Consider the following 25,944-nt stretch of genomic DNA (forward strand, 5'->3'; position numbering starts at 1 on the left):
TGCTTGGGGTGCAAAGAATCACACCGCGTTATAAGCGGATCGCGTTAGAAATAATGTACCATTGTGTGCATTGTACAACAAAGTATTTAAGGCGCCAATAACCGTGTTGTAAAGTATTCATAAATACGATAAATTTGGAAGCCACGCGCGCACCGCGATATAAGCGGATCCGCGCTGTAACGGATCGCGCTATAACGGGAGTTGAGCTGTATTAAATAAACATTGCATTGTTAACCTCATCTAGCGAGAGAATGACCCAGTTGGGTTCCTCTTGTGTGTCAAAAAGCCACGAATATCAAGAAAGGTGGTGGGGGAGAGGTGTATATAGAAGGAGGGAGCAGAGAGATGTGGGGGGAGGTGGGGAGAGGTGTATATAGAGGGAGGGAGCAGAGAGATGTGGAGGGGGGAGAGGTGTATATAGAGGGAGGGAGCAGAGAGATGTGGGGGGGGGGAGAGGTGTATATAGAGGGAGGGAGCAGAGAGATGTGGGTGGGGGGGAGAGGTGTATATAGAGGGAGGGAGCATAGAGATGTGGAGGGGGGAGAGGTGTATATAGAAGGAGGGAGCAGAGAGATGTGGGGGGAGGTGGGGAGAGGTGTATATAGAGGGAGGGAGCAGAGAGATGTGGGTGGGGGGGAGAGGTGTATATAGAGGGAGGGAGCAGAGAGATGTGGGGGGGGGAGAGTTGTATATAGAGGGAGGGAGCAGGGAGATGTGGGGGGGAGAGGTGTATATAGAGGGAGGGAGCAGGGAGATGTGGGTGGGGGGGAGAGGTGTATATAGAGGGAGGGAGCAGAGAGATGTGGGGGGGGGGGAGAGGTGTATATAGAGGGAGGGAGCAGAGAGATGTGGGTGGGGGGGAGAGGTGTATATAGAGGGAGGGAACAGGGAGATGTGGGTGGGGGGGAGAGGTGTATATAGAGGGAGGGAGCAGGGAGATGTGGGTGGGGAGGGGGGGAGAGGTGTATATAGAGGGAGGGAGCAGGGAGATGTGGGTGGGGGGGGAGAGAGGTGTATTTAGAGGGAGGGAGCAGGGAGATGTGGGGGGTGAGGTGTATTTAGAGGGAGGGAGCAGGGAGATGTGGGTGGGGGGGAGAGGTGTATATAGAGGGAGGGAGCAGGGAGATGTTGGTGGGGGGTGAGGTGTATATAGAGGGAGGGAGCAGAGAGATGAGGGTGGTGGGGGGAGAGGTGTATATAGAGGGAGGGACCAGAGAGATGTGGGTGGGGGGGAGAGGTGTATATACAGGGAGGGAGCAGAGAGATGAGGGTGGTGGGGGGAGAGGTGTATATAGAGGGAGGGAGCAGGGAGATGTGGGTGGGGGGGGAGAGGTGTATATAGAGGGAGGGAGCAGGGAGATGTGGGGGGGGAGTGGTGTATATAGAGGGAGGGAGCAGGGAGATGTTGGTGGGGGGGAGAGGTGTATATAGAGGGAGGGAGCAGGGAGATGTGGGTGGGGGGGGGGAGAGGTGTATATAGAGGGAGGGAGTAGAGAGATGTGGGTGGGGGGGGAGAGGTGTATATAGAGGGAGGGAGCAGAGAGATGTGGGTGGGGGGGAGAGGTGTATATAGAGGGAGGGAACAGGGAGATGTGGGTGGGGGGGAGAGGTGTATATAGAGGGAGGGAGCAGAGAGATGTGGGGGGGGGAGAGTTGTATATAGAGGGAGGGAGCAGGGAGATGTGGGGGGGGGGAGAGGTGTATATAGAGGGAGGGAGCAGAGAGATGTGGGTGGGGGGGAGAGGTGTATATAGAGGGAGGGAACAGGGAGATGTGGGTGGGGGGGAGAGGTGTATATAGAGGGAGGGAGCAGAGAGATGTGGGGGGGGGGAGAGTTGTATATAGAGGGAGGGAGCAGAGAGATGTGGGGGGAGGTGGGGAGAGGTGTATATAGAGGGAGGGAGCAGAGAGATGTGGAGGGGGGAGAGGTGTATATAGAGGGAGGGAGCAGAGAGATGTGGGGGGGGGGGAGAGGTGTATATAGAGGGAGGGAGCAGAGAGATGTGGGTGGGGGGGAGAGGTGTATATAGAGGGAGGGAACAGGGAGATGTGGGTGGGGGGGAGAGGTGTATATAGAGGGAGGGAGCAGAGAGATGTGGGGGGGGGAGAGTTGTATATAGAGGGAGGGAGCAGGGAGATGTGGGGGGGAGAGGTGTATATAGAGGGAGGGAGCAGGGAGATGTGGGTGGGGGGGAGAGGTGTATATAGAGGGAGGGAGCAGAGAGATGTGGGGGGGGGGAGAGGTGTATATAGAGGGAGGGAGCAGAGAGATGTGGGTGGGGGGGAGAGGTGTATATAGAGGGAGGGAACAGGGAGATGTGGGTGGGGGGGAGAGGTGTATATAGAGGGAGGGAGCAGGGAGATGTGGGTGGGGAGGGGGGGAGAGGTGTATATAGAGGGAGGGAGCAGAGAGATGTGGGGGGGGGGAGAGGTGTATATAGAGGGAGGGAGCAGAGAGATGTGGGTGGGGGGGAGAGGTGTATATAGAGGGAGGGAGCAGGGAGATGTGGGTGGGAGGGAGAGGTGTATTTAGAGGGAGGGAGCAGGGAGATGTGGGTGGGGGGGAGAGGTGTATATAGAGGGAGGGAGCAGGGAGATGTGGGTGGGGGGGAGAGGTGTATATAGAGGGGGGAGCAGGGAGATGTGGGTGGGGGGGAGAGGTGTATATACAGGGAGGGAGCAGGGAGATGTGGGTGGGGGGGGAGAGGTGTATATAGAGGGAGGGAGCAGGGAGATGTGGGTGGGGGGGGAGAGGTGTATATAGAGGGAGGGAGCAGGGAGATGTGGGTGGGGGGGGAGAGGTGTATATAGAGGGAGGGAGCAGGGAGATGTGGGGGGGGAGTGGTGTATATAGAGGGAGGGAGCAGGGAGATGTGGGTGGGGGGGGGGAGAGGTGTATATAGAGGGAGGGAGCAGAGAGATGTGGGTGGGGGGGAGAGGTGTATATAGAGGGAGGGAGCAGGGAGATGTTGGTGGGGGGAGAGGTGTATATAGAGGGAGGGAGCAGGGAGATGTGGGGGGGAGAGGTGTATATAGAGGGAGGGAGCAGGGAGATGTGGGGGGGGAGAGGTATATAGAGGGAGGGAGCAGAGAGATGTGGGTGGGGGTGTATATAGAGGGAGGGAGCAGGGAGATGGGGGGGGAGAGGTGTATATAGAGGGAGGGAGCAGGGAGATGTTGGTGGGGGGAGAGGTGTATATAGAGGGAGGGAGCAGGGAGATGTGGGTGGGGGGGGGGAGAGGTGTATATAGAGGGAGGGAGCAGGGAGATGTGGGTGGGGGGGGGTGAGGTGTATATAGAGGGAGGGAGCAGGGAGATGTGGGGGGGGGGAGAGGTGCATATAGAGGGAGGGAGCAGGGAGATGTGGGTGGGGGGGGGGGAGAGGTGTATATAGAGGGAGGGAGCAGGGAGATGTGGGTGGGGGGGGGGAGAGGTGTATATAGAGGGAGGGAGCAGGGAGATGTGGGTGGGGGGGGGAGAGGTGTATATAGAGGGAGGGAGCAGGGAGATGTGGGTGGGGGGGAGAGGTGTATATAGAGGGAGGGAGCAGGGAGATGTGGGTGGGGGGGGGAGAGGTGTATATAGAGGGAGGGAGCAGGGAGATGTGGGGGGGGGGAGAGGTGTATATAGAGGGAGGGAGCAGGGAGATGTGGGTGGGGGGGGAGAGGTGTATATAGAGGGAGGGAGCAGAGAGATGTGGGGGGGGAAAGGTGTATATAGAGGGAGAGAGCAGTGAGATGTGGGTGGGGGGGTGAGGTGTATATAGAGGGAGGGAGCAGGGAGATGTGGGGGGGGGGGAGAGGTGCATATAGAGGGAGGGAGCAGGGAGATGTGGGTGGGGGGGGAGAGGTGTATATAGAGGGAGGGAGCAGAGAGATGTGGGGGGGGGGAGAGGTGTATATAGAGGGAGAGAGCAGTGAGATGTGGGTGGGGGGGTGTATATAGAGGGAGGGAGCAGGGAGATGTGGGGGGGAGAGGTGTATATAGAGGGAGGGAGCAGGGAGATGTGGGGGGGGAGTGGTGTATATAGAGGGAGGGAGCAGGGAGATGTGGGTGGGGGGGGAGAGGTGTATATAGAGGGAGGGAGCAGAGAGATGAGGGTGGGGGGGAGAGGTGTATATAGAGGGAGGGAGCAGGGAGATGTGGGTGGGGGGGAGGTGTATATAGAGGGAGGGAGCAGGGAGATGTGGGGGGGGGGGAGAGGTGTATATAGAGGGAGGGAGCAGGGAGATGTGGGGGGGGAGAGGTGTATATAGAGGGAGGGAGCAGGGAGATGGGGGGGGAGAGGTGTATATAGAGGGAGGGAGCAGGGAGATGTGGGTGGGGGGGGGAGGTGTATATAGAGGGAGGGAGCAGGGAGATGTGGGTGGGGGGGAGAGGTGTATATAGAGGGAGGGAGCAGGGAGATGTGGGTGGGGGGGAGAGGTGTATATAGAGGGAGGGAGCAGAGAGATGAGGGTGGGGGGGAGAGGTGTATATAGAGGGAGGGAGCAGGGAGATGTGGGTGGGGGGGAGGTGTATATAGAGGGAGGGAGCAGGGAGATGTGGGGGGGGGGAGAGGTGTATATAGAGGGAGGGAGCAGGGAGATGTGGGGGGGGAGAGGTGTATATAGAGGGAGGGAGCAGGGAGATGGGGGGGGAGAGGTGTATATAGAGGGAGGGAGCAGGGAGATGTGGGTGGGGGGGGGAGAGGTGTATATAGAGGGAGGGAGCAGGGAGATGTGGGGGGGGGGAGAGGTGTATATAGAGGGAGGGAGCAGGGAGATGTGGGGGGGGGGAGAGGTGTATATAGAGGGAGGGAGCAGGGAGATGTGGGGGGGGGGAGAGGTGTATATAGAGGGAGGGAGCAGGGAGATGTGGGTGGGGGAGAGGTGTATATAGAGGGAGGGAGCAGGGAGATGTGGGTGGGGGAGAGGTGTATATAGAGGGAGGGAGCAGGGAGATGTGGGTGGGGGGGGAGAGGTGTATATAGAGGGAGGGAGCAGGGAGATGTGGGTGGGGGGGAGAGGTGTATATAGAGGGAGGGAGCAGGGAGATGTGGGTGGGGGGGAGAGGTGTATATAGAGGGAGGGAGCAGAGAGATGTAGGTGGGGGGAGAGGTGTATATAGAGGGAGGGAGCAGGGAGATGTGGGGGGGGGGAGAGGTGTATATAGAGGGAGGGAGCAGGGAGATGTGGGTGGGGGGGAGAGGAGTATATAGAGGGAGGGAGCAGGGAGATGTGGGGGGGGGGAGAGGTGTATATAGAGGGAGGGAGCAGGGAGATGTGGGGGGGGGGAGAGGTGTATATAGAGGGAGGGAGCAGGGAGATGTAGGTGGGGGGGAGAGGTGTATATAGAGGGAGGGGGCAGGGAGATGTGGGTGGGGGGGAGAGGTGTATATAGAGGGAGGGAGCAGGGAGATGTGGGTGGGGGGGAGAGGTGTATATAGAGGGAGGGAGCAGGGAGATGTAGGTGGGGGGAGAGGTGTATATAGAGGGAGGGAGCAGGGAGATGTGGGTGGGGGGGGAGAGGTGTATATAGAGGGAGGGAGCAGGGAGATGTGAGTGGGGGGGAGAGGTGTATATAGAGGGAGGGAGCAGGGAGATGTGGGGGGGGAGAGGTGTATATAGAGGGAGGGAGCAGGGAGATGTGGGGGGGGGAGGTGTATATAGAGGGAGGGAGCAGGGAGATGTGGGTGGGGGGGGAGAGGTGTATATAGAGGGAGGGAGCAGGGAGATGTGGGTGGGGGGGAGAGGTGTATATAGAGGGAGGGAGCAGGGAGATGTGGGGGGGAGAGGTGTATATAGAGGGAGGGAGCAGGGAGATGTGGGGGGGGGGTGTATATAGAGGGAGGGAGCAGGGAGATGTGGGAGGGGGGGGGGAGAGGTGTATATAGAGGGAGGGAGCAGGGAGATGTGGGAGGGAGAGGTGTATATAGAGGGAGGGAGCAGGGAGATGTGGGGGGGAGAGGTGTATATAGAGGGAGGGAGCAGGGAGATGTGGGTGGGGGGGGGGAGAGGTGTATATAGAGGGAGGGAGCAGAGAGATGTGGGTGGGGGAGAGGTGTATATAGAGGGAGGGAGCAGAGAGATGTGGGTGGGGGAGAGGTGTATATAGAGGGAGGGAGCAGGGAGATGTGGGGGGGGGGAGAGGTGTATATAGAGGGAGGGAGCAGGGAGATGTAGGTGGGGGGGAGAGGTGTATATAGAGGGAGGGGGCAGAGAGATGTGGGTGGGGGGAGAGGTGTATATAGAGGAGGGAGCAGAGAGATGTGGGTGGGGGGGAGAGGTGTATATAGAGGGAGGGAGCAGGGAGATGTGGGTGGGGGGGGCGAGGTGTATATAGAGGGAGGGAGCAGAGAGATGTGGGGGGGGGATAAGTGTATATAGAGGGAGGGAGCAGGGAGATGTGGGTGGGGGGGGGAGAGGTGTATATAGAGGGAGGGAGCAGGGTGATGTGGGTGGGGGGGGGGAGAGGTGTATATAGAGGGAGGGAGCAGGGAGATGTGGGGGGGGAGAGGTGTATATAGAGGGAGGGAGCAGAGAGATGTGGGTGGGGGGGGGGGAGAGGTGTATATAGAGGGAGGGAGCAGGGAGATGTGGGGGGGGGGAGAGGTGTATATAGAGGGAGGGAGCAGGGAGATGTGGGGGGGGGGGAGAGGTGTATATAGAGGGAGGGAGCAGGGAGATGTGGGTGGGTCAGGCGGTGAGAGATAGGGGGGGTGGAGAGGGAGGAGGGGACAGGATCTGTGTGTGACCGGCACCGGGGCAGAGGGAGGAGAGAGATCAGCACCGGGACCAGGACCAGCACCCAGCACCGGGACCAGGACCTGCACCCAGCACCGGGACCAGGATCAGGCTGAGATCGGTACCAGTACCTGCCCCAGGACAGTGGCATTTGGGAGAATCAGAACCGGTACCTGCACCTGCCTCAGATCAGCACCGGGACCAGGATCAGGCTGAGATCGGTACCAGTACCTGCCCCAGGACAGTGGCATTTGGGAGAATCAGAACCGGTACCTGCACCTGCCTCAGATCAGCACCGGGACCAGCACCGGGACCAGGCTCAGATCAGCACCGGGACAAGGACCGGGACCAGGCTCAGATCAGCACCGGGACCAGCACCGGGACCAGGCTCAGATCAGCACCGGGAGCAGCACCGGGACCAGGCTCAGATCAGCACCGGGAGCAGCACCGGGACCAGGCTCAGATCAGCACCGGGACCAGGCTCAGATCAGCACCGGGACAGGGACCGGGACCAGGCTCAGATCAGCACCATGCTGAGCCCGGGGCCTCTTCTCCTCCTGCTGCTCTGGTGGTGCCGCTCGGGCAGCGGGTTTAACGTGGACACCCGGTTCCCGGTGCTGAAGGAGGCGGGGAGGCCCGGGGGGATGTTCGGCTTCTCCGTGTCACTGCACCGGCAAACCGTGGGGGAGCAGCAGTACCTGTGAGTAACATGGGGGTACCTGTGAGTAACATGGGGGTACCTGTGAGTAACTGGGGAGGGGGGGCTGTCTGTGAGTACCTGGGGGGGGGGGCTGTGAGTAACAGGGGGGGTGCCTGTGAGTAACTGGGGGGAAACTGTAAGTACCATGGAGTACTTTAGGGGGTATCTGTAATAGGGGGAGGGGGTACCTGTGAGTAACAGGGGGAGGGGGTACCTGTGAATAACATGGGGGTTATCTGTGAGTAACAGGGGGATGGGTACCTGTGAGTAACAGGGGGGGGGGGTGCCTGTGAGCAACATGGGAGGGTACCGGTGAGTAACTGGGGGGTACCTGTGAGTAACAGGGGGGATGCCTGTGGGTAACATGGGAGTGTACAGGTGAGTAATTGGGGGGATACTGTGAGTAACATGGAGGTACCTGTGAGTAACAGGGGGGGGTACCTGGGAGTAACAGGGGGGATGCTTGTGAGTAACATGGGAGGGTACCGGTGAGTAACAGGGGGGGGTACCTGTGAGTAACAGGGGGGGGTGCCTGTGAGTAACATGGGAGGGTACCGGTGAGTAACTGGGGGGATACTGTGAGTAACATGGAGGTACCTGGGAGTCACAATGGGAATGGGTACCTGTGAGTAACCGGGGGTACATCAGAGTAAGATGTGGTACCTGTGAGTAACAAGGGGGCTGCTTGTGAGTCACATGGAGAGGGGGGTACCTGTGTATAATGTGATGTACCTGTGAGTAGCATGTGGGGTACCTGCGAGTAAAATGGTGTACCTGTGTGTAATATGAAAGTACCTGTGAGTAGCATGGGAGGGTACCTGGGAGTAACGGGGGGTATCTGTGAGTAGCATGGGAGGGTACCTGGGTGTAACGGGGGGTATCTGTGAGTAGCATGGGCGGTACCCGGGAGTAAGATGGGGTACCTGTGTGTAATATGATGTACTTGTGCGTTAACGGGGCGGGTGGGGGGCTGTCAGTGAGTCACGGGTACCTGATGAAGGGGTACCAATGAGTAACAGGGTGGGGGGGGGGGTTACCAGTGAGTAACAAAGGGTGCCTGGGGATGACAGGGGGGTTACCTGTGAGTTATTGGGTTTAACGGGGGTATTTGTGAGTAACATGGGACTGTCTGTTAGTATCAGGGGGCAACAAGGGTTAGTGGTGAGTAAAGGCAGGTACTTGTGAGTATCAGGAGCTATCTAGATTCAGTAGGGGTAACTGTGGGTATCCTGTAATGGTGGGGGTACCAGTGAGTAACAGGATTATATAGGGGGAGAGAGGTGTCTGTATAATGGGGAGAGGGGATAAGGGAGTGACGCTCTGCAGATCTCTGGCAGGAGAGGGGATAAGGGAGTGATGCTCTGCAGATCTCTGGCAGGAGAGGGGATAAGGGAGCAATACTCTGCAGTCTCTGGCAGGGAGAGGGGATAAGGGAGTGATGCTTTGCGGGTCTCTGGCATGGAAAGGGTTAATGGAGCGATGCTCTGCGGGTCTCTGGCAGGGCGAGGGGTTAATGGAGCGATGCTCTGCATGTCTCTGGCAGGGAAGGGGTTAATGGAGCGATGCTCTGCAGGTCTCTGGCAGGGCGAGGGGTTAATGGAGCGATGCTCTGCAGGTCTCTGGCAGGGAGAGTGGTTAATGGAGCGATGCTCTGCAGGTCTCTGGCAGGGAAGGGGTTAATGGAGCGATGCTCTGCAGGTCTCTGGCAGGGAGAGGGGTTAATGGAGTGATGCTCTGCAGGTCTCTGGCAGGGAGAGTGATTAATGGAGCGATGCTCTGCAGGTCTCTGGCAGGGAGAGTGGTTAATGGAGCGATGCTCTGCAGATCTCTGGCAGGGCGAGGGGTTAATGGCGCGATGCTCTGCAGTGAAGAGAAAGAGCCGCCCCCACCCCCTTCACACCTGTAGATAAGATTTTATATCCCTGCAAGGCAGGGCGTGTGTGTACACGTGTGTCTGTATACTGTATATCACAGTGTGTGCACGTGTGTGTCTGTATATATCACAGTGTGTGTGTGTGTGTGTGTGTGTATCACAGTGTGTCTGTATATATCACAGTGTGTGTGTGTATCACAGTGTGTGTGTGTGTGTGTGTGTGTGTGTGTGTGTGTGTGTGTGTGTGTGTGTGTGTGTGTGTGTGTGTGTGTGTGTGTGTGTGTGTGTGTGTGTGTGTGTGTGTGTATTACAGTGTGTGTGTGTGTATTACAGTGTGTCTGTATATATTACAGTGTGTCTGTATATATCACAGTGTGTGTGTGTATCACAGTGTGTCTGTATATATCACAGTGTGTGTGTGTGTATCACAGTGTGTGCACGTGTGTATCACAGTGTGTCTGTATATATCACAGTGTGTGTGTGTGTGTGTGTGTATCAGTGTGTGCACGTGTGTATCACAGTGTGTCTGTATATATCACAGTGTGTGCACGTGTGTATCACAGTGTGTCTGTATATATCACAGTGTGTGCACGTGTGTATCACAGTGTGTCTGTATATATCACAGTGTGTGTGTGTGTGTGTGTGTATCACAGTGTGTGCACGTGTGTATCACAGTGTGTGTGTGTATCACAGTGTGTGCACGTGTGTATCACAGTGTGTCTGTATATATCACAGTGTGTGTGTGTGTGTGTGTGTGTGTGTATCACAGTGTGTGCACGTGTGTATCACAGTGTGTGTGTGTGTGTGTATCACAGTGTGTCTGTATATATCACAGTGTGTGTGTATATATCACAGTGTGTGTGTATCACAGTGTGTCTGTATATATCACAGGTGTGCACGTGTGTGTCTGTATATATCACAGTGTGTGAGCGTGTGTATCACAGTGTGTGTGTGTATCACAGTGTGTGCGCGTGTGTATCACAGTGTGTATGTGTGTATCACAGTGTGTGCACGTGTGTATCACAGTGTGTGTGTGTGTGTGTATCACAGTGTGTTCACGTGTGTATCACAGTGTGTCTGTATATATCACAGTGTGTGAGCGTTTGTATCACAGTGTGTTAGCGTTTGTATCACAGTGTATGTGTGTATCACAGTGTGTGCATGTGTATCACAGTGTGTATATGTGTATCACAGTGTGTGCACGTGTGTATCACAGTGTATCAGTGTGTGCACGTGTGTATCACAGTGTGTGTGTGTATCACAGTGTGTGTGTGTGTATCACAGTGTGTGCACGTGTGTATCACAGTGTGTGTGTGTATCACAGTGTGTGCACGTGTGTATCACAGTGTGTGTGTGTGTATCACAGTGTGTGTGTGTATCACAGTGTGTGTGTGTATCACAGTGTGTGCACGTGTGTATCACAGTGTGTGTGTATCACAGTGTGTGTGTGTATCACAGTGTGTGCACGTGTGTATCACAGTGTGTGTGTGTGTATCACAGTGTGTGCGCGTGTGTATCACAGTGTGTGTATCACAGTGTGTGCACGTGAGTATCACAGTGTGTGTGCGTGTGTATCACAGTGTGTATGTGTGTATCACAGTGTGTGCACGTGTGTATCACAGTGTGTGTGTGTATCACAGTGTGTGCACGTGTGTATCACTGGGTGTGTGTGTATCACAGTGTGTGTGTGTATCACAGTGTGTGTGTGTGCACGTGTGTATCACAGTGTGCGCATGTGTGTATCACAGTGTGTGTATCACAGTGTGTGTGTATCAGTGTGTGTGTATCAGTGTGTGTGTGTATCAGTGTGTATGTGTGTGTATCACAGTGTGTGTGTATCAGTGTGTATGTGTGTATCACAGTGTGTATGTGTGTGTCACAGTGTGTGGGTGTGTCAGTGTGTATGTGTGTATCAGAGTGTGTATATGTGTGTGTATCACAGTATGTCAATGTAGTTGTGTGTCACAGTGTATATGTGTGTGGGTGTGTGTATCAGTGTGTATGTGTGTATCACACTGTGTGCGCTTGTATCACAGTGTGTGAATGTAGTTGTGTGTGTGTGTAAGTGTGTGTATATCAGAGTGTGTATCAGAGTGTGTATACCTGTGTGTGCATCAAAGTATGTGAATGTAGTTGTGTATCACAATTGATATATGTGTGTGGGTGGGTGTATCACAGTGTGTGTATGTATCAGTGTGTATACCTGTGTGTGTACCACAGTGTGTAGTAGTGTGTATGTGTGTGTATCAGCGTGTGTATGTGTGTATCACAGTGTGTATGTGTGTGTATATCACAGTGTGTGTATCAGTGTGTATGTGTGTGTGTATCACAGTGTGTGTGTATCAGTGTGTATGTGTGTGTGTGTATCACAGTATGTGAATGTAGTTGTGTGTAAGTGTGTGGGTGTGTCACAGTGTGTGTATATAGGTGTGTGTGCGGGAGAGGTGTACTCACACTTCCGGTGACACATTCCACTGATTCCTCAGTATATACACACAGCCCCTCCCTGTTACATACACACCTCTCTGTGTATGCATACCCCGGGGGGCAGAATTCTTACCCACTGCCTGACACTGATAAGGAGTATCTCCAACATGCTATATAGGGGCACTGTACTTACACTGTACATTGGTTAACCTGCCCACAGGAAAAGACACACAACACACACACACACCACACAACACACACACACTGCATTCCTATTGTCTCAGTTTATCGTACAGTAACTCACATGTCCTCTGTTTGTTACACAATGTCACTGCCCTCCCACATTGTACTGCGCTGTGGTATCTGTTGGCACCATGCAAATAAAAGATAATAGCAATATATATCTATATGAAGAAACATCAGGATATTGTTTGCAGGATGGATTAATCCCACTTTTCTGTACTCCCCCCCGCCCCCCTCGTGTCTCCCCACTGCTGGATGAAGCCTCCCCAGTGATCTCCCAGGTCCTGCGGTTACAGCCTCTCTTCTCCACGTCGCTCCCACAAATTCCCTCATCCCATCCTCCCCAGCCCGTGTCTGCTCACTGCTGGATGAAGCCTCCCAAGGATCTCTCAGGTCCTGCGGTTACAGCCTCTCTTCTCCACGTCGCTCCCACACATTCCCGTATCCCATCCTTTCCAGCCCGTGTCTCCCCACTGCTGGATGAAGCCTCCCCAGTCACCTCCCAGGTCCTGCGGTTACAGCCTCTCTTCTCCACGTCGCTCCCACACATTCCCTCATCCCATCCTCTCCAGCCCGTGTCTCCCCACTGCTGGATGAAGCCTCCCCAGTGATGTCCCAGGTCCTGCGGTTACAGCCTCTTCTCCACGTCACTCCCACACATTCCCTCATCCCATCCTCCCCAGCCCATGACTCCCCACTACTGGATGAAGCCTCCCAAGGATCTCTCAGGTCCTGCGGTTATGGCCTCTCTTCTCCACGTCACTCCCACACATTCCCTCATCCCATCCTCCCCAGCCCATGTCTCCCCACTGCTGGATGAAGCCTCCCAAGGATCTCTCAGGTCCTGCGGTTACGGCCTCTCTTCTCCACATCGCTCCCACACATTCCCTCATCCCATCCTCTCCAGCCCGTGTCTCCCCACTGCTGGATGAAGCCTCCCCAGTGATGTCCCAGGTCCTGCGGTTACAGCCTCTTCTCCACGTCACTCCCACACATTCCCTCATCCCATCCTCCCCAGCCCATGACTCCCCACTGCTGGATGAAGCCTCCCAAGGATCTCTCAGGTCCTGCGGTTACGGCCTCTCTTCTCCACATCGCTCCCACACATTCCCTCATCCCATCCTCTCCAGCCCGTGTCTCCCCACTGCTGGATGAAGCCTCCCCAGTGATCCCCCAGGTCCCTGTGGTTTCAGCCTCTCTTCTCCACGTCGCTCCCGCACATTCCCTCATCCCATCCTCTCCAGCCCGTGTCTCCCCACTTCTGGATGAGGCCTCCCCAGTGATCCCCCAGGTCCTGCGGTTACAGCCTCTCTTCTCCACGTCGCTCCCACACATTCCCTCATCCCATCCTCTCCAGCCCGTGTCTCCCCACTGCTGGATGAAGCCTCCCCAGTGATCCCCCAGGTCCCTGTGGTTTCAGCCTCTCTTCTCCACGTCGCTCCCGCACATTCCCTCATCCCATCCTCTCCAGCCCGTGTCTCCCCACTGCTGGATGAAGCCTCCCCAGTGATCCCCCAGGTCCTGCGGTTACAGCCTCTCTTCTCCACGTCGCTCCCACACATTCCCGCATCCCATCCTCCCCAGCCCGTGTCTCCCCACTGCTGGATGAAGCCCAGGGTGCATCACTACGTACTTCTTTTGAGTTGAATGAAGCTTCTGAATTATCTTCCCATTTAGGGTCCAAGTGTCACACCCATACGTGAGCCTGGGCAGGACACACGGGTCACACACTTTCCTGTTGAGGAGCAGTGGAAGGTTCCCTGTCTTTTTTCTTCCTAATGCCTGCACCCCATCTTCATCCTCCTATTGATTTCATTACAAAGGTTCCCACCCATTGTGACTCGCCGGCCAAGGTAGACATCGTCTTCCACTTCTTCTAGCTCTATTCCATTTATCGCTGATCCTTATCGTGCTTGTATCTTCATGCAATCTAATGGTCGTTGTATCTTCATGTAATCTAAGACTTCGGCCCCAGCCACTGCGCGCACGCACGCGTCGGTGCACCTGGCGTCGCGGGCACCAGTTTCAGCCACGATCTGGGGTCTAGGGGTCGCCATGGGACGCGCATCTTGGCAAGTCAGAGAAGAGCAGTGGGGAGCAAAGACGATATCTAGGCTACGGCCCCCCGTGGTGGTGTGGCGGGGGCCTGGCCATGATGTCACGCAGCTGGTTCGCCCTCATTGGCTTAACCCACCGCTCGGGCCACCGCGCCAAAAGTCAAATATCTTGACTTTCCAAAACCTGGTTGCGCCACTCGCGCTTGGTCATGTGCGTGCCCGCACTGACTGGGGCCGGCACCCATAGACGACCGTACCTTGTTCGGGCGCCCAGTCGCGAGCACTAGGACCAAGGACTAATGGTTGCTGTGGCATTCTCGTAAATGTTTTAATATCTTATATCAACATACGCACTCTTCAGCACATTGTCTCCTTAATGCATTTATAACCGCTGAGATGTACTGTAGACAGCATCAAATGCTTTTAAGTATTCTACGAAATCCTAAACAGAGTGAGAGATCGTATTAATTACTTTGGGAAATCACTTCTTGTAGGACTTGGATGTGATCCGTTGTGTTGCATCCACTGAGAAATCCCGCTTGGTCTCTGGGCTGGGCTAAGTCCAAAGCCTGTTGTAACAGATTAGCGTGTGTCTTCGTAAAGATCCTGTAAGTGATTTGGCAGTAGACTGATTGGTCTGTAGTACTTGGGGTCTGTGTCTCCTGTCTTGTGGATGAGGATAATTAGGGTATTGCTCCACTGTTCTGGAATTACATATGTATGTGAGTAGTATAGTGAGTACTCACAGAGACATGGTACAATACCTGAGCACTACAAAGGACCTTTAAATAAAAGGTTTAAACCCTGTGGTTTGATCTTGAACTATATTTTTTTTGTACTCACCTCACGTTCTCTTGTTCTGCTGCCATTACAGTGTACAGTACCTTAGCATTTTTTGCTTGTTAGACTATCTTTTTTGCTTAAGTTGTCTAGGGCTTATTTTGTTGATTGTTTTTAGGGGTATTGGGGTAAGGGAAGTACCTCTTGTTCCTTTAGGGACAAGGGGGAAGGGGTCTGTCCCCGAAACGATGCCCCCCTGTTTATCCCCAATTTTTGTACTCCCCCTTTTTCTCCACTCCCCCACACTCCCATTTTTTTGCTATTTTGTAGTGTGCTTTATGCTATTGTGTTGGTGTCACTTTGCTCCTTGTATATAACTTGTGCATTTATTAAATACTTATCTGATTTGGCATTTCCCACTTGTTGCATACTTTTCCTACAGTCAGAGCGTGCTGGAACTATTAGTACTGTTGATTATGTACAATATATCACATTTTACAGAAGGTATATCGATGATATCCTTTTGTGTTAAATTACTTATTGACAAACGTGATGACATTGTTTCAACTATTAGGGTCACCTACAGTGGCACACACATTAACTTGATATGACTGTGTATAACGCTACATTAGGCTTGGGGACTCCCATTTACCACAAAGTGACTCTACCATCCGGCCATCGTCCTCTCCCTCTCAAGAAGGGATTACCATACTCCCTGTGAGTGCGTGTACCGAGGAGAAACGAGTGACATTGAGGTTGATAAGGGGATTCAGTAATCATTTTCTAGAGCAGGGCTATGAGAGGTTCAGCGTGCATTGAATAAAGTGGTTCACTGCCAATCCCTACGCCTAAGAGGGAGTCAGACACAGATAGTTTTGGTTTCGAGTACCTATACCACTATGTTTACAGATATCAAATGCAGTATACTGCCATATTGGAATGTTTTGGTGTGTGACTCGGGGTTAGCTAAGACTTTTAACAATGGTGATTGTAGACCCAATTGATCCAGTGACTAACATGACCTAATGTACCCAATGCATGTGACATTCAGTAGACATCTAGTGGCACATCCAAAGTAGACATTGAGTAGACATCTAGTAGCACATCCGAAGTGGACATTGAGTAGACATCTAGTGACACATCCGAAGTGGACATTGAGTAGACATCTAGTGACACATCCGAAGTGGACATTGAGTAGACATCTAGTGACACATCCAAAGTAGTCATTGAGTAGACATCTAATGGCATATCCAAAGTAGACATTCAGTAGACATCTAGTGGCACATCCAAAGTAGACATTGAGTAGACATCTTGTGGTACATCCGAAGTAGACATTGAGTAGACATCTGGTGGCACATCCAAAGTAGACTGCCTTAGCATGGGCATGTACAGTGGACCTTATTGGACACTGGGTCCTAGGACCTCATCCTCTGCACATCAAGGACTGTGTATTATTCGAGCGGACAGTTGCTTGTGGCCCATATATACCCTGATCATGTCACTTACTTTAAAAACAGTCTATCCTCACTCTTGCATTAGTGGATTGCACCTGCTGTTTGGACGTATAGATCAGTGGTTTTGGTGGATTGTACCTGCTCATTGGACATTTCTTCTGTGTGTAAAGTCTCCCTGACGAAGGTCCCTGTGTGTGTGGGTCGAAATGTTGACTTTAATACACTTTCTTTACTTGAACTTACCTGTATTCCTTCACCTAGTTCTACTCGCTATCCCGGACAATGTATACGCGTGTATTTCCCTTTTATACGGGCACATGCCAAAAACATTCATTAATAAGCTTACTCAGGTGGGCCATCTGTTAGAGCCATCCATCCATTGACCATCATTGGACAAAGAGGGAACTCGACTGGATTCCAAGGGAGATTAAAAGACCAAGACAATGACCCAAAGTAAGATGGGAGGATGGGATGAGGGAATGTGTGGGAGCGACGTGGAGAAGAGAGGCTGTAACCGCAGGACCTGGGGGATCACTGGGGAGGCTTCATCCAGCAGTGGGGAGACACGGGCTGGAGAGGATGGGATGAGGGAATGTGTGGGAGCGACGTGGAGAAGAGAGGCTGTAACCGCAGGACCTGGGGGATCACTGGGGAGGCCTCATCCAGAAGTGGGGAGACACGGGCTGGGGAGGACGGGATGAGGGAATGTGTGGGAGCGACGTGGAGAAGAGAGGCTGTAATCGCAGGACCTGGGGGATCACTGGGGAGGCTTCATCCAGCAGTGGGGAGACACGGGCTGGAGAGGATGGGATGAGGGAATGTGTGGGAGCGACGTGGAGAAGAGAGGCTGTAACCGCAGGACCTGGGGGATCACTGGGGAGGCCTCATCCAGAAGTGGGGAGACACGGGCTGGGGAGGACGGGATGAGGGAATGTGTGGGAGCGACGTGGAGAAGAGAGGCTGTAACCGCAGGACCTGGGAGATCACTGGGGAGGCTTCATCCAGCAGTGGGGAGACACGGGCTGGGGAGGATGGGATGAGGGAGTGTGTGGGAGCGACGTGAAGAAGAGAGGCTGTAACCGCAGGACCTGGGAGATCACAGGGGAGGCTTCATCCAGCAGTGGGGAGACACGGGCTGGGGAGGACGGGATGAGGGAATGTGTGGGAGCGACGTGGAGAAGAGAGGCTGTAACCGCAGGACCTGGGGGATCACTGGGGAGGCTTCATCCAGCAGTGGGGAGACACGGGCTGGAGAGGATGGGATGAGGGAATGTGTGGGAGCGACGTGGAGAAGAGAGGCTGTAACCGCAGGACCTGGGGGATCACTGGGGAGGCCTCATCCAGAAGTGGGGAGACACAGGCTTGGGGAGGACGGGATGAGGGAATGTGTGGGAGCGACGTGGAGAAGAGAGGCTGTAACCGCAGGACCTGGGAGATCACTGGGGAGGCTTCATCCAGCAGTGGGGAGACACGGGCTGGGGAGGATGGGATGAGGGAGTGTGTGGGAGCGACGTGAAGAAGAGAGGCTGTAACCGCAGGACCTCGGAGATCACAGGGGAGGCTTCATCCAGCAGTGGGGAGACACAGGCTGGAGAGGATGGGATGAGGGAATGTGTGGGAGCGACGTGGAGAAGAGAGGCTGTAACCGCAGGACCTGGGAGATCACTGGGGAGACTTCATCCAGCAGTGGGGAGACACGGGCTGGGGAGGATGGGATGAGGGAATGTGTGGGAGCGACGTGGAGAAGAGAGGCTGTAACCGCAGGACCTGGGAGATCACTGGGGAGGCTTCATCCAGCAGTGGGGAGACACTGGCTGGGGAGGATGGGATGAGGGAATGTGTGGGAGCGACGTGGAGAAGAGAGGCTGTAACCGCAGGACCTGGGAGATCACTGGGGAGGCTTCATCCAGCAGTGGGGAGACACGGGCTAAAAATGATCTATATCTAACATACAACCCTATATACACTAGATCAGGGGAGTGCAAAGTGGGGGGCAGTAGATTTTTCAGGGGGGCGCGCTCTTCCCCACGGCATTTAAATTAAATGCCAGGGTAGGTAGGTATTCTCCGTAAACGACATCGCTTCATCTTTTACAAGGTAGGGAGCGATGCGTTGTAGAGGCCGGCGCCAGGATGTTCGATACGTCCCTCGAGTGTTTCCACGCTTCGTAATTGTCGTCCCGCCATTGGGTTCTTGGCTAATTTTCCAGTTCTGCCGCCGCGGGAACCAACCCCTCCCCATTTTTCATCCGGGCTTGTGACCGGCATTTGGCTGGGTTCAACGCCGGCGGATCTGCGTGAGGCCCCCCGCAAAAGTCTCTTACCTTGTCTTCCGCGACGCGTCGCCACACGGAAACGTGACGTCAAGTGACCTGACGCTGAGGACAAGGAAGGAGGGGCGCGCAAGCCGGTTAGGAGAGCAGGCAGGGGGGAAGTATTTGCACCCCCCCCCCTGCTCCTAGATGATTTATGTACGTGTGCTAATGTCTTTTATTCGGATGGCGCCAACATGTTCCTCAGCGCAGTACAATGTGGGAGGACAGTAACATTGCGTAACAAAAAGAGGACATGTAAGTTAAGACAAACGGAGACCATAGGATGGAGGTCGCTGTCCTGCTGAGTGTACAACCCCTGCGGCTCCTGGAACGGGGTCGTGCTGTAGCGGCCGCAGGTGCCTCCGATCGCACTGGTACAGCCTCGCCTGAAGTGTGAGCAATCGAGGGAGGTACAGAGGCTGGCATAGGGGTTCTATTCCATGGCTGGGGCCAGTGTGTGTGTGGGGGGGGCTGTCACTGCCGCTGCCCACACTGTACCTGTGCTGTGTATACATGTCATGGTGTAGTAGTGTGTGTGTGGGGGGGGGGGGGGAGGGAGGCTGGCACTGCCCGCACTGTACCTGTGCTGTGTATACATGTCATGGTGTAGTAGTGTGTGTGGGAGGGGGGGGGGGAGGCTGGCACTGCCCGCACTGTACCTGGGCTGTGTATACATGTCATGGTGTAGTAGTGTGTGTGTGGGGGGGGGGGAAGAGGCTGGCACTGCTGCTGCCCGCTCTGTACCTGTGCTGCGTGCATGTCATGGTGTAGTAGTGTGTGTGTGTGGGCGGGGGAGGCTGGCACTGCCCGCGCTGTACCTGTGCTACGTACATATCATGGTGTAGTAGTGTGTGTGGGGGGGGGGGGGGAGGGGGGGGAGGAGGCTGTCACTGCCGCTGCCCGCACTGTACCTGTGCTGTGTATACATGTCATGATGTAGTAGTGTGTGTGTGGGGGGGGTGGGGGGAGGCTGGCACTACCCGCGCTGTACCTGTGCTGTGTGTACATGTCATGGTGTAGAAGTGTGTGTGTGTTGGGGGACGGGGGCTGGCACTGCTCGCACTGTACCTGTGCTGTGTATACATGTCATGGTGTAGTAGTGTGTGTGTTGGGGGAGGGGGGAGGCTGGCACTGCCGCTGCCCGCGCTGTACCTGTGCTGTGTATACATGTCATGGTGTAGTAGTGTGTGTTGGGGGAGGGGGGCTGGCACTGCCGCTGCCCGCGCTGTACCTGTGCTGTGTATACATGTCATGGTGTAGTAGTGTGTGTGTTGGGGGGGAGGGAGGCTGGCACTGCCGCTGCCCGCGCTGTACCTGTGCTGTGTATACATGTCATGGTGTAGTAGTGTGTGTGTGTGTGGGGGGGGGAGGCTGGCACTGCCCGCGCTGTACCTGTGCTGTGTATACATGTCATGGTGTAGTAGTGTGTGTGTTGGGGGGGGAGGCTGGCACTGCCGCTGCCCGCGCTGTACCTGTGCTGTGTATACATGTCATGGTGTAGTAGTGTGTGTGTTGGGGGAGAGGGGCTGGCACTGCCGCTGCCCGCGCTGTACCTGTGCTGTGTATACATGTCATGGTGTAGTAGTGTGTGTGGGGGGGGGGGAGGCTGGCACTGCCCGCGCTGTACCTGTGCTGTGTATACATGTCATGGTGTAGTAGTGTGTGTGGGGGGAGGGGGGCTGGCACTGCCCGTGCTGTGTATACATGTCATGGTGTAGTAGTGTGTGTGTTGGGGGAGGGGGGCTGGCACTGCCGCTGCTCGCTGGCGCACGCTGTACCAGTCATGTTGGGTGTGGGGGGATGAGATTAATCTCTGCTTCCTGGTGAATCATTTCCTCCCCCCCCCCCCCCCTGGAGCATTCCAGACACGCAGGTAACATGCTCCTGTTACTCAGTGCTCCAGACACGCAGGTAACATGCTCCTGTTACTCAGTGCTCCAGACATGCAGGTAACATGCTCCTGTTACTCTGTGCTCCAGACACGCAGGTAACATGCTCCTGTTACTCTGTGCTCCAGACACGCAGGTAACATGCTCCTGTTACTCTGTGCTCCAGACATGCAGGTAACATGCTCCTGTTACTCTGTGCTCCAGACACGCAGGTAACATGCTCCTGTTACTCAGTGCTCCAGACACGCAGGTAACATGCTCCTGTTACTCTGTGCTCCAGACACGCAGGTAACATGCTCCTGTTACTCTGTGCTCCAGACACGCAGGTAACATGCTCCTGTTACTCTGTGCTCCAGACACGCAGGTAACATGCTCCTGTTACTCAGTGCTCCAGACACGCAGGTAACATGCTCCTGTTACTCAGTGCTCCAGACACACAGGTAACATGCTCCTGTTACTCTGTGCTCCAGACACACAGGTAACATGCTCCTGTTACTCAGTGCTCCAGACACGCAGGTAACATGCTCCTGTTACTCAGTGCTCCAGACATGCAGGTAACATGCTCCTGTTACTCTGTGCTCCAGACACGCAGGTAACATGCTCCTGTTACTCTGTGCTCCAGACACGCAGGTAACATGCTCCTGTTACTCTGTGCTCCAGACATGCAGGTAACATGCTCCTGTTACTCTGTGCTCCAGACACGCAGGTAACATGCTCCTGTTACTCAGTGCTCCAGACACGCAGGTAACATGCTCCTGTTACTCTGTGCTCCAGACACGCAGGTAACATGCTCCTGTTACTCTGTGCTCCAGACACGCAGGTAACATGCTCCTGTTACTCTGTGCTCCAGACACGCAGGTAACATGCTCCTGTTACTCAGTGCTCCAGACACGCAGGTAACATGCTCCTGTTACTCAGTGCTCCAGACACACAGGTAACATGCTCCTGTTACTCTGTGCTCCAGACACACAGGTAACATGCTCCTGTTACTCTGTGCTCCAGACACACAGGTAACATGCTCCTGTTACTCGGTGCTCCAGACACGCAGGTAAAATGCTCCTGTTACTCGGTGCTCCAGACACGCAGGTAACACGCTCCTGTTACTCAGTGCTCCAGACACGCAGGTAACACGCTCCTGTTACTCTGTGCTCCAGACACACAGGTAACATGCTCCTGTTACTCAGTGCTCCAGACACACAGGTAACATGCTCCTGTTACTCAGTGCTCCAGACACGCAGGTAACATGCTCCTGTTACTCTGTGCTCCAGACACGCAGGTAACATGCTCCTGTTACTCAGTGCTCCAGACACGCAGGTAACATGCTCCTGTTACTCTGTGCTCCAGACACGCAGGTAACATGCTCCTGTTACTCAGTGCTCCAGACACGCAGGTAACATGCTCCTGTTACTCTGTGCTCCAGACACGCAGGTAACATGCTCCTGTTACTCTGTGCTCCAGACACGCAGGTAACATGCTCCTGTTACTCTGTGCTCCAGACACGCAGGTAACATGCTCCTGTTACTCTGTGCTCCAGACACGCAGGTAACATGCTCCTGTTACTCAGTGCTCCAGACACGCAGGTAACATGCTCCTGTTACTCAGTGCTCCAGGCATGCAGGTAACATGCTCCTGTTACTCTGTGCTCCAGACACGCAGGTAACATGCTCCTGTTACTCAGTGCTCCAGACACGCAGGTAACATGCTCCTGTTACTCAGTGCTCCAGACACACAGGTAACATGCTCCAGACACACAGGTAACATGCTCCTGTTACTCTGTGCTCCAGACACACAGGTAACATGCTCCTGGTACTCAGTGCTCCAGACACGCAGGTAACATGCTCCTGTTACTCTGTGCTCCAGACACGTAGGTAACATGCTCCTGTTACTTGGTGCTCCAGACACGCAGATAACATGCTCCTGTTACTTGGTGCTCCAGACACGCAGGTAACATGCTCCTGTTACTTGGTGCTCCAGGCATGCAGGTAACATGTTCCTGTTACTCAGTGCTCCAGGCATGCAGGTAACATGCTCCTGTTACTCAGTGCTCAAGACACGCAGGTTACATGCTCCTGTTACTCAGTGCTCCAGACACGCAGGTAACATGCTCCTGTTACTCAGTGCTCCAGACACGCAGGTAACATGCTCCTGTTACTCAGTGCTCCAGACACGCAGGTAACATGCTCCTGTTACTCAGTGCTCCAGACACGCAGGTAACATGCTCCTGTTACTCTGTGCTCCAGACACACAGGTAACATGCTCCTGTTACTCTGTGCTCCAGACACGCAGGTAACATGCTCCTGTTACTCTGTGCTCCAGACACGCAGGTAAAATGCTCCTGTTACTCGGTGCTCCAGACACGCAAGTAACATGCTCCTGTTACTCAGTGCTCCAGACACGCAGGTAACATGCTCCTGTTACTCAGTGCTCCAGACATGCAGGTAACATGCTCCTGTTACTCTGTGCTCCAGACACGCAGGTAACATGCTCCTGTTACTCAGTGCTCCAGACACGCAGGTAACATGCTCCTGTTACTCAGTGCTCCAGACATGCAGGTAACATGCTCCTGTTACTCTGTGCTCCAGACACGCAGGTAACATGCTCCTGTTACTCTGTGCTCCAGACACGCAGGTAACATGCTCCTGTTACTCTGTGCTCCAGACATGCAGGTAACATGCTCCTGTTACTCTGTGCTCCAGACACGCAGGTAACATGCTCCTGTTACTCAGTGCTCCAGACACGCAGGTAACATGCTCCTGTTACTCTGTGCTCCAGACACGCGGGTAACATGCTCCTGTTACTCTGTGCTCCAGACACGCAGGTAACATGCTCCTGTTACTCTGTGCTCCAGACACGCAGGTAACATGCTCCTGTTACTCAGTGCTCCAGACACGCAGGTAACATGCTCCTGTTACTCAGTGCTCCAGACACGCAGGTAACATGCTCCTGTTACTCTGTGCTCCAGACACACAGGTAACATGCTCCTGTTACTCTGTGCTCCAGACACACAGGTAACATGCTCCTGTTACTCTGTGCTCCAGACACGCAGGTAACATGCTCCTGTTACTCGGTGCTCCAGACACGCAGGTAAAATGCTCCTGTTACTCGGTGCTCCAGACACGCAGGTAACACGCTCCTGTTACTCAGTGCTCCAGACACGCAGGTAACATGCTCCTGTTACTCTGTGCTCCAGACACACAGGTAACATGCTCCTGTTACTCAGTGCTCCAGACACGCAGGTAACATGCTCCTGTTACTCAGTGCTCCAGACACGCAGGTAACATGCTCCTGTTACTCTGTGCTCCAGACACGCAGGTAACATGCTCCTGTTACTCAGTGCTCCAGACACGCAGGTAACATGCTCCTGTTACTCTGTGCTCCAGACACGCAGGTAACATGCTCCTGTTACTCAGTGCTCCAGACACGCAGGTAACATGCTCCTGTTACTCTGTGCTCCAGACACGCAGGTAACATGCTCCTGTTACTCTGTGCTCCAGACACGCAGGTAACATGCTCCTGTTACTCTGTGCTCCAGACATGCAGGTAACATGCTCCTGTTACTCTGTGCTCCAGACACGCAGGTAACATGCTCCTGTTACTCAGTGCTCCAGACACGCAGGTAACATGCTCCTGTTACTCTGTGCTCCAGGCATGCAGGTAACATGCTCCTGTTACTCTGTGCTCCAGACACGCAGGTAACATGCTCCTGTTACTCAGTGCTCCAGACACGCAGGTAACATGCTCCTGTTACTCAGTGCTCCAGACACACAGGTAACATGCTCCAGACACACAGGTAACATGCTCCTGTTACTCTGTGCTCCAGACACACAGGTAACATGCTCCTGGTACTCAGTGCTCCAGACACGCAGGTAACATGCTCCTGTTACTCTGTGCTCCAGACACGTAGGTAACATGCTCCTGTTACTTGGTGCTCCAGACACGCAGATAACATGCTCCTGTTACTTGGTGCTCCAGACACGCAGGTAACATGCTCCTGTTACTTGGTGCTCAAGGCATGCAGGTAACATGTTCCTGTTACTCAGTGCTCCAGGCATGCAGGTAACATGCTCCTGTTACTCAGTGCTCAAGACACGCAGGTTACATGCTCCTGTTACTCAGTGCTCCAGACACGCAGGTAACATGCTCCTGTTACTCAGTGCTCCAGACACGCAGGTAACATGCTCCTGTTACTCAGTGCTCCAGACACGCAGGTAACATGCTCCTGTTACTCAGTGCTCCAGACACGCAGGTAACATGCTCCTGTTACTCAGTGCTCCAGACACGCAGGTAACATGCTCCTGTTACTCTGTGCTCCAGACACACAGGTAACATGCTCCTGTTACTCTGTGCTCCAGACACGCAGGTAACATGCTCCTGTTACTCTGTGCTCCAGACACGCAGGTAAAATGCTCCTGTTACTCGGTGCTCCAGACACGCAGGTAACATGCTCCTGTTACTCAGTGCTCCAGACACGCAGGTAACATGCTCCTATTACTCTGTGCTCCAGACACACAGGTAACATGCTCCTGTTACTCTGTACTCCAGACACGCAGGTAACATGCTCCTGTTACTCTGTGCTCCAGACACACAGGTAAAATGCTCCTGTTACTCTGTGCTCCAGACACGCAGGTAAAATGCTCCTGTTACTCGGTGCTCCAGACACGCAGGTAACACGCTCCTGTTACTCCGTGCTCCAGACATGCAGGTAACATGCTCCTGTTACTCTGTGCTCCAGACACGCAGGTAACACGCTCCTGTTACTCTGTGCTCCAGACACACAGGTAACATGCTCCTGTTACTCAGTGCTCCACACACGCAGGTAACATGCTCCTGTTACTTAGTGCTCCAGACACGCAGGTAACATGCTCCTGTTACTCGGTGCTCCAGACACGCAGGTAACATGCTCCTGTTACTCGGTGCCCCAGACACGCAGGTAACATGCTCCTGTTACTCAGTGCTCCAGGCACGCAGGTAACATGCTCCTGTTACTCAATGCTCCAGACACGCAGGTAACATGCTCCTATTACTGAGTGCTCCAGACACGCAGGTAACATACTCCTGTTACTCAGTGCTCCAGGCATGCAGGTAACATGCTCCTGTTACTCAGTGCTCAAGACACGCAGGTTACATGCTCCTGTTACTCAGTGCTCCAGACACGCAGGTAACATACTCCTGTTACTCTGTGCTCCAGACACGCAGGTAACATACTCATGTTACTCAGTGCTCCAGACACGCAGGTAACATGCTCCTGTTACTCAGTGCTCCAGACACGCAGGTAACATGCTCCTGTTACTCAGTGCTCCAGACACGCAGGTAACATGCTCCTGTTACTCAGTGCTCCAGACATGCAGGAAACACGCTCCTGTTACTCAGTGCTCCACACATGCAGGTAACATGCTCCTGTTACTCAGTGCTACAGACACACAGGTAACACGCTCCTGTTACTCAGTACTCCAGACACACAGGTAACATGCTCCTGTTACTC

At 54.4% G+C, this 25,944-nt stretch overlaps 1 protein-coding gene across 4 annotated transcripts in view; it reads left to right on the forward strand.

The window, feature by feature from the left end:
- The first annotated feature begins 6,701 nt into the window (after positions 1-6,701).
- The window catches only part of ITGA3 (integrin subunit alpha 3), a 71,568-nt gene continuing 52,325 nt past the window's right edge, over positions 6,702-25,944 (forward strand). Inside the window, exons 1-2 of one of the 4 annotated variants that reach the window (XM_075580356.1) lie at positions 6,702-6,927; positions 7,086-7,425. In XM_075580356.1, the coding sequence (XP_075436471.1) occupies positions 7,256-7,425 (170 nt within the window). In that variant the 5' untranslated portion in view covers positions 6,702-6,927; positions 7,086-7,255. Of the gene's footprint in view, positions 7,426-25,944 lie in introns of all 4 variants that reach the window. The other 3 variants (XM_075580353.1, XM_075580355.1, XM_075580354.1) reach the window with 3 other exon arrangements.

This window comes from Ascaphus truei, chromosome 23 (assembly GCF_040206685.1).
Source record: "Ascaphus truei isolate aAscTru1 chromosome 23, aAscTru1.hap1, whole genome shotgun sequence".
NCBI classification, from domain to species: domain Eukaryota; kingdom Metazoa; phylum Chordata; class Amphibia; order Anura; family Ascaphidae; genus Ascaphus; species Ascaphus truei.